Source organism: Sinocyclocheilus anshuiensis, unplaced genomic scaffold (assembly GCF_001515605.1).
Source record: "Sinocyclocheilus anshuiensis isolate Anshui unplaced genomic scaffold, SAMN03320099.WGS_v1.1 scaffold164, whole genome shotgun sequence".
NCBI classification, from domain to species: Eukaryota; Metazoa; Chordata; class Actinopteri; order Cypriniformes; family Cyprinidae; genus Sinocyclocheilus; species Sinocyclocheilus anshuiensis.
Genome location: NW_015557128.1, coordinates 383,504 through 392,075, shown reverse-complemented (window position 1 = coordinate 392,075; position 8,572 = coordinate 383,504). Strand labels below are relative to the sequence as shown.

At 38.8% G+C, this 8,572-nt stretch overlaps 2 protein-coding genes across 2 annotated transcripts in view; one reads left to right on the top strand and one right to left on the bottom strand.

Annotated features, from left to right (window-relative positions):
- Nucleotides 1-2,082: 2,082 nt before the first annotated feature.
- LOC107677908 (beta-1,3-galactosyltransferase 1-like) lies at nucleotides 2,083-3,516 on the top strand. Its single transcript, XM_016472974.1, has one exon. It carries the CDS (start codon nucleotides 2,259-2,261, stop codon nucleotides 3,252-3,254), a length of 996 nt encoding a protein of 331 aa, XP_016328460.1. The 5' UTR covers nucleotides 2,083-2,258; the 3' UTR covers nucleotides 3,255-3,516.
- Nucleotides 3,517-6,652: 3,136 nt separating this feature from the next.
- Nucleotides 6,653-8,572, bottom strand: part of LOC107677925 (STE20/SPS1-related proline-alanine-rich protein kinase) — a 71,433-nt gene continuing 69,513 nt past the window's right edge. The window contains exon 18 of the mRNA XM_016472993.1: nucleotides 6,653-8,097. Within this exon, the coding sequence (XP_016328479.1) occupies nucleotides 8,023-8,097 (75 nt within the window). The 3' untranslated portion in view covers nucleotides 6,653-8,022. The remainder of the gene's footprint in view (nucleotides 8,098-8,572) is intronic.

The following is an 8,572-nucleotide window of genomic DNA, read 5'->3' as shown; positions in this document are numbered from 1 at the left end:
AATTTTCTGTAAAGTTGCTTTGCAACGATTTGTATCGTGAAAAGCGCTGTACAAATAAACTTGAATTGAATTGAATTCTCTCATTCACAGAGAGTCCGGAATCTCCACAGTAGCACTAACATGCACTAAACTTTATTTTATTTATTTATTTATTCTAAAAACAGAGCAGTTTGTTCTTATATCATTCACTGACTTATATAGCATTTTATTCCTAATACATGTTGATTTGTCTGACTGTTGACAGTATTCTCTAATTTATGGAGTGATAAAAGAGAAATCCCCTCTGTAAAAACCTTTAGCTCTAATATGGCAACAAAATGAAACAAGAATTTTGAACCTGACTTTATCCAATGCTCAGAGTTATGCAAAGTACTGCATATTTGATTTGATAATGTGTCATTTGCATATTTAAATATAACATTTCAGAATGTCATGTACTGTGAATAATCAGCTGGGCAAAGGCATATAGTTATATCTGTTAGTTAAAATGTTTTATCCTTTTCGCCTGTAGTAAATACTGAACGAGCTGTTGGGAAACTTGGTGATCTTGAAGATGTGCAACCATGGTGTAGTTCTTTACCTTTAGCTCTTTACTTCTGACAATTGTATACAGGCTTCAAAATTCATAAAAAGGGTTTATTTATTAAGAATCAAAAACTTTTGTTGTCACAGGACTTATTTTCTACCATAATCCAAAAGCCAGTACGTGGCAATATCAGTAATGTTGAAATCTGTCTAACACGGTTTAAAATAGTGATAGTTCATGGTAGATCAGGATGCAATCATCTTTTATTGGTTTTGTTTTTTTGATATTATTGCATTTTACCAATATCAAAGCAGTGCAAAAATGTGCACACATCCAAAAGACCCAAAAATGTGGTTCAGGTGCAGGACAATGTTTCGACCAGTCAGGTCTTCATCAGGCACAAGGAGCTTTTCAGTGTGTTAAAGTTGTACACCATTGTAAATTTCTTGGCAGTCCAGAAATACAGTATTTCTGCTTTTGTGAGTTTTGTGAATTTTAATAAATATCGTCTAAAATAATGGTTAATATCAGCATATTTCTGTGCATATTTTATTTGTTGTCAAACTGTATTGTAGCTCAAACAGTAGATCATGGCACTTGCAACAGCAAAGTCATCGGTTCAAATAATCAGCTGGGCAAAGGCATATAGTTATATCTGTTAGTTAAAATGTTTTATCCTTTTCGCCTGTAGTAAATACTGAACGAGCTGTTGGGAAACTTGGTGATCTTGAAGATGTGCAACCATGGTGTAGTTCTTTACCTTTAGCTCTTTACTTCTGACAATTGTATACAGGCTTCAAAATTCATAAAAAGGGTTTATTTATTAAGAATCAAAAACTTTTGTTGTCACAGAACTTATTTTCTACCATAATCCAAAAGCCAGTACGTGGCAATATCAGTAATGTTGAAATCTGTCTAACACGGTTTAAAATAGTGATAGTTCATGGTAGATCAGGATGCAATCATCTTTTATTGGTTTTGTTTTTTTGATATTATTGCATTTTACCAATATCAAAGCAGTGCAAAAATGTGCACACATCCAAAAGACCCAAAAATGTGGTTCAGGTGCAGGACAATGTTTCGACCAGTCAGGTCTTCATCAGGCACAAGGAGCTTTTCAGTGTGTTAAAGTTGTACACCATTGTAAATTTCTTGGCAGTCCAGAAATACAGTATTTCTGCTTTTGTGAGTTTTGTGAATTTTAATAAATATCGTCTAAAATAATGGTTAATATCAGCATATTTCTGTGCATATTTTATGTTGTCAAACTGTATTGTAGCTCAAACAGTAGATCATGGCACTTGCAACAGCAAAGTCATGGGTTCAGTTCCCAGTGAAAGCAAACCTGATAAAAAAAAAGAAAATGTGTAATGAATACAATGTGTCGCTTTAGATAAAAGCATCTGTCAATTGCATATATGTAAATGAAAAATTATATTTTTCACTACATATGGTCCATCTTGGTCCCTAGACATCAGTTGAGGAACCCACTTGTCTTGTTTTGTTCTGAACACACTTTTGCCGTTTTGTTTTTCAGATTTCAGTGGAACATGCAGAAGAGTGTCAGGGAGCATTCAAAAGCCTGCTACAAAATCCCACCTCTTTCATACGAAGAGAAGACAGCTCTGACAGCTGACGTCATGGGGTTCTGCATTTCTGCCTGAGCTACCATCGCTAATGGCTGCGAGGCTGTTCGAGATCTACAGCTCCAAGTGCACGTAAATGCATCACAATGCCTTCAAAAGTGTCATGCCTCTACGTGTTGACGGTCGTTTGCTGGGCCAGCGCTCTGTGGTACCTAAGTATATCCCGTCAGACGACGTCCTACGTGAGCCAACTGTCCGTCCCGGCGCGTAAAATGGCGAAAGCGCTCAAGAGCAACGCCACCACAACCTTCAGCAACATCCGCACGCGTCCACTGAACCCCCACGCCTTCGATTTCATCATCAATGAGCCCAAGAAATGCGAAACCAACGTGCCCTTCCTCGTCATCCTCATCACGACCACGCACAAAGAGTTTGACGCCCGCCAAGCCATCAGGGAAACGTGGGGCGACGAAAGCACCTTCAGCGACCTTCGCATCATTACGCTGTTTCTTCTCGGACGCAGTACAGACGCAGTGCTCAACCAGATGGTGGAGCAAGAGAGCGAGATCTTTCACGACATCGTAGTCGAAGACTTCATCGACTCGTACCACAATCTTACTCTCAAAACGCTGATGGGAATGCGCTGGGTGGCCACTTTCTGCAACCAAGCCAAGTACGTGATGAAAACGGACAGCGATATCTTCGTGAACATGGACAACTTGGTGTATAAACTCTTGAAGCCGGCCACCAAACCTCGACGGAGGTACTTCACGGGATACGTCATCAACGGCGGACCCATTCGGGACATGCGCAGCAAGTGGTACATGCCCAAAGACCTTTACCCCGAGAGCAAGTACCCGCCGTTTTGCTCCGGCACTGGGTACGTGTTCTCGGCGGATGTTGCGGAGCTCATCTACAAGACGTCCTTGCACACCAGACTCTTGCATCTGGAGGACGTTTACGTCGGGGTGTGTTTGAGGAAGCTGGCCATTCACCCGTATCAGAACAGTGGCTTCAATCACTGGAAAATGGCCTACAGTCTTTGCAGGTACCGTCGAGTCATTACCGTACACCAGATCTCCCCTGAGGAGATGCATCGTATCTGGAACGACATGACCAGCAAGAAGCATCTCAAGTGTTAGTGGGAGCTGCCCGAGGATGTGTATTTGTGCCCTTTTTTAAATCCCCATGATGCACAGATGCGACAAGGAGCCTTGGGACAAACTGTAGTCCTTTCTTAGAAACACTAACATCATTCTGGGGCATTTCAAGGATTTCGAAACACGCTGAGCCCATTGTTTGAGAATCGGTTGGGGAATGTGCTATTCGTGTTAATATAACTGTGTCAGTCTGTCTAAAACTAATGAAGGTTCAACATGCTGGAGTTTCTTTTGGCTGGATGTAGGGCTGCACGATTAATTGAATGCGATTGTCATGCACATTTTGTTAAAAAAGCCGGTTCTGTAATCAGCAGGTCATCACATGCTTTCAGATGGAGCAGAATTTACTACACATAGCCGTAGTTCACTGACAAGTTACTAAAAAAAAAATCGCAGACGATTTTATTGCGCGATTCTGAAATCGAAGAAATCGTACGCGATAATGACTGCTGTTTGCATAGCTTCTCAGTGAATTACGGCTCTGTGTAGTAAATGCTGCTTATTAGTCACGTTGAATCAATGAAAGCAGTTGAATCTTCTGTTTATTCAGCTGCAGCGATGGCATTTCCTGGGTTTCTTCTGCGCGGCGTATTTGGAGTTTCAGCGCGAGAGCGCCTTCTGGCCTTTGGATGGAGATTTACTGCTGATCACAGAACCGTGCTTCACTGAAAGATACGCATGACAATCGCAGCTTCTGTCGAATCACAATCTCGATTCCATTTCGATTTATCGCCAGCCCTATTCCAGCCCTAGTTGGATGCACAGCAGAATGTCCGTGATCATTAAATTTTCTTTGCACATTTTTCTGGTTGTACAAACGAAAGTACCATTGCTTTGTTTACTGTATGTGAAAGCGCTTGCATTGTTTGTTTACACGTTCAGAAACGTCTTTTCTTGAAAAAGATAACGCGATGTATAGTTCCTTATTTATAAGTATAAAAATTATTTTCTTACTCCTAGAAGTTGAACACCATTGCTTCAGAACAGCTCATGTTTGTAGTTATACTGTAAATCTGTATATCTAAAGTCATTAACGCTTGGTATCAAGTGTCATTTAGTGAGTATCTACCGTACATTGTCAAACCTGTAGAAACTTTGCGTAAGGATCACAGTGTAAATGTGGAATATAATGAAGGTGAGAAACATGAAAAAAAAAGCAGAACACTTGAAAGTGGATTTGATTTCATTGAGGCCAAAATGTGATTCATGCGTTTTATTTTTTCCTTTTGCAATTGTCTGGAGTAATTGAGGGGACGTGACATTTAACTGTGAAAACAAAAATGAACATATTATCCCCAGTGGGTACTATTGTATTATACTGTGTATTTTTCACATAAAAATATATAACAATGTTCTTTTCTTTTCTTTTTTTTGAAGCGTTGTTCTTTTTGTTTGTATGTTTTGCTCATTTATATTCAAGATTCTAAAGGGATAATAAAAAAATAATTTACTAACGGTCATCTCAAGTCAAAGATTTAAAGAAATTAATAATTGTATTCAGCCGGCCCACAATAAATGAATCAAAGCAAAGACTATATAATGTTACAAAAGATTTCAAACAAATGCTGTTATTTTGAACTTTCTATTCATCAAAGAATCCTGAAAAAATGTATCAATGTAGCAAATGAACATAATTAGAATGATTTCTGAAGAATCATGTGACAGTGAAGACTGAAGACAAATTCATAGGAAAACATTACATTATAAATTATATTACAATAAATGCTGTTTTTTAGTGTTTTACAGAAAATTGGGGTATTGTCTGCAGCCATATGGCCATTTTCCAATGGCTTTGAAAACTCATTATGCATTTAGAGTAGGGCTGATTTGTAAAACATTTGCTTGTTTGGAAATTGTTTTCTGACTTTCAATGAGCCTGTTTAGAAAACCATTCTGTTAAATTTCTGTCACTTTTGAATCTGATGACTTACCTTTAGCATGACAGCATAAATGTGCTGTGGAGATCCAGTAAAATGTCCATCCCACCTTCTCCATCCTTGGAGGATTTCACCAGTCACTTGTCCTGCCAAATGCCGACAGTAGTGCCACTTGGCAGACTGGTCAGGCAGCTCGAGACGTGCCAAACGCTGGCCTTGCCAAACTCTGTCAGCACCCGTGACAAATAAAGACAGTTTTTGGCGTTGCTGTGTGTGTGTGTCATAATGGAGCCAGTGCTTTACAGCAACCGATTTTCAATCAGCAATGGGTGTCTATTATGGGATGCCTTCCAGGAGGCTGTTGTCAAGGCGGAATTAAAAGCAATCAGCATCCTGAGTGAATATAGTGTCAAAAAAATGGCACTTAACTTGAATAGTGGCACACTTTGGTGTCCCATTACCTTAAAAAGTGCTTTTGGCCAGTCCCAACTCTGAGGTCTGATGCAACAATTAAAATCGCACAACATCTGACTATAACTCACATTCATTTTATTATATAGCCTATATTATAAAAATGTGCCATTTTTAACAGCCAAAAAAGTGATGTCCCACATTTTTCATCCAAAATCCCCATCTTTTCTGTCTACATGATCTTCCCTGTTACAATAAATAAAGATAAATAAAATAAAAATCTTTGTGACCCAAGAAGTGTCATCATCTAAACCCCTTCTACAGCACGATGGACAGCAAGTAAATAATTTGCCTTTTTTTTTAAATATAGTTTTGACTGCATTGAAGAAATTGGAGGAAAAAATGAAAAATTTGAAGAAAAATTAAAATAAACTGAAAAAACAAATTAGTTTTATATAAATATATAATATTATGTAAAATATATATAAAAATATTTTGGCTCTTTCCATGGGTACAAAATAATGCATGAAACAAATGCAAAAACCATAATCCATAACCAATGCTGCAATTTAATGTCTATACGCACACTGTCTGTGTGTGTGTGAGTGTGAGAGAGTGAGTGAGTGTGTGAGTGTATATATATCAAGGCTAAAAAGATAAATATGATACAATAGCTTAAGGTGATATTTTAAGCTACTGTAGAAAAATGCAATTAAAATCAAGTGAAATTATATTTCTGAAATATGTTTTTTCTTAAAATAAGCACAAATAATTTGTCCTTTTCATGTATAGTATGCACCAATATAATAAAGAAAAAAAACATTAAAATCACAGTTTGCTTAATTTTTACATCTCGATCTAAATCATTTCAGGTATTTGATAAATTCCCCATCCCACTAGTTCAAGTGCTCACATAAACGCTCCACATCTCACATAAATCTGATCGTTTTTCTCCCCATTTCATGAGAAGACGATTAGATACTAAAACACTGTAATGGAATCTCTTTCTGAGGGTTTGCCGGTGGTAAATGATAGCAATTACTGTATAAAGAAACACACAGAGGCAGGCAAAAGATAATATCATAATCACATTATATGGTTAGAGTCCCTTTTCTTCCAAAACACAGCCATGCTCCGGTTTAATAGTAGCAATTCTGTTTTATTTGTTGTACCTTCGCAGAAAGTTTATATTCTCTGATGATTACAGAAGGGCTGAATAGTAGGGAGGGAACACGCATGGTATATAGAAAACACAATTCAACTTAATCATAATAATAAATTATTTAATATTTATTTACATTTGGGCTGAGAACAGAATCATTTAATTCAAGTACTATACTATATACTATACTGGTTTTGGACACACAGATGGCTTTTCTGTCATTCAGTAGTAGACATTTGGTTTCCTTTACAAAATACTTCTTGTTCACTGATAGACAGATGCATTCTGGGCTCAAAAACAAACACATTCGAGTGCTGTAAAAGTGACGCGTGACCATCGGCCGTCTGGTGAATATGATATATCAGGATTAAGGTGTGCGTTGTGGTAGCGATGACCTTGTTTGTCAGCGTTAACGGGTTAAACATGGATAGTTATTGCGTAAGCGTCGCAGGTGCACGTACATCGCACCGCATGAAATCAAAGTGCATCAGCTGGTAACCAACACGAGCCACTGACCGGTGAGAATACTATGAGCGAATCTGTAAATCAGCAACGTTCTTCCTGTTCGGTGTCAGCCGAACAGCTTCAAGCCTGTAACCTACGTCTCTTAGGCACGGATTAAAATTAACAAGGCACCTCTAGCGTCGAAGCATCAACACTGTCCCGAAAAAAGAAAGCAGCATGTTTGCACATGGCAGCATTCGGTTCTCTGCTCTTTTACTCTTTGAGCTAAAACAACAAAATATTCCCTTATTTTAGACATCATGTATTCTATGTACAATACAGTTTGAATGTGTTAACATTCAGAATGAAAATGTGCTTTTTACATTCAGAGGGAGACGTCTCCACTCTCCACTTTAGTTTTGTGGTCTACGATCTGCGCTACACTTACATGAAATAAAAGGCTTTTTTTTTTCAGTAATAATAATACGGTAAGAGCTATGAGGTAACACAATAACAATCATAATTATAATAATAATAAAAAATTAAAAATAACTTTTTGTTTCACTAGCTATTGCCTCCTGAGATTATGGCTCCTGCTTTGAATTCTGGGAAATGGCTGCTGGAATGTTTTGGTGAAGGGCATACAGTGTCTGGGAACAAGGGCAAAAGTGTGTGTGTTTGAATAAGAGTGCTGCGTTTGATTGAACAGGTGCAGAGGGCAGCTGATTCGGGAGGAGAAGGAAAACCTGAACGGGAGCAGGAGGTGGGAGTTTTGCAGCAGAGGTCTTGAATGCGGTAGCGGCGTCTCCTGCAGCGTTCACTCTCCCCGTCCTTCTGCTCTGGTAATGAGATGCTATCAGGTGACGCTCAGCTGGGCGAAGCCAATCAACTTCACCTCATCTGGGATCTCTGTGCTGTCACAACCAGATGCCTGGAGACAAACACAAAGAAACAAATGCACGTTAATGCAGCTGAAACAAATCACAGCTTGTGTGACTGCTGAAGCATTATTTAAAGGAATGTTCCGGGTTCAGCATGTTAAAGGGGTCCTATTATGCTCTTTTACAAAGTCTTGATTTTGTTTTGGGGGTGTACTAGAACACTCACACTAGTTGTTTGAAAAACACATTATTTTTCAGATATTTTACATTATTACAACACCTCTCTCTCAGTCTGGCATGAACGGCTCGAATAGTTCCTGTATCAAATGAAGGCCCGCCTTCTGAAATACGAAATGTGCTGTGATTGGTTAGCTGGGCCAGTGTGTGTTGTGATTGGTTAGCTGGGCCAGTGTGTGTTGTGATTGGTTAGCTGGGCCAGTGTGTGTTGTGATTGGTTAGCTGGGCCAGTGTGTGTTGTGATTGGTTAGCTGGGCCAGTGTGTGTTGTGATTGGTTAGCTGGGCCA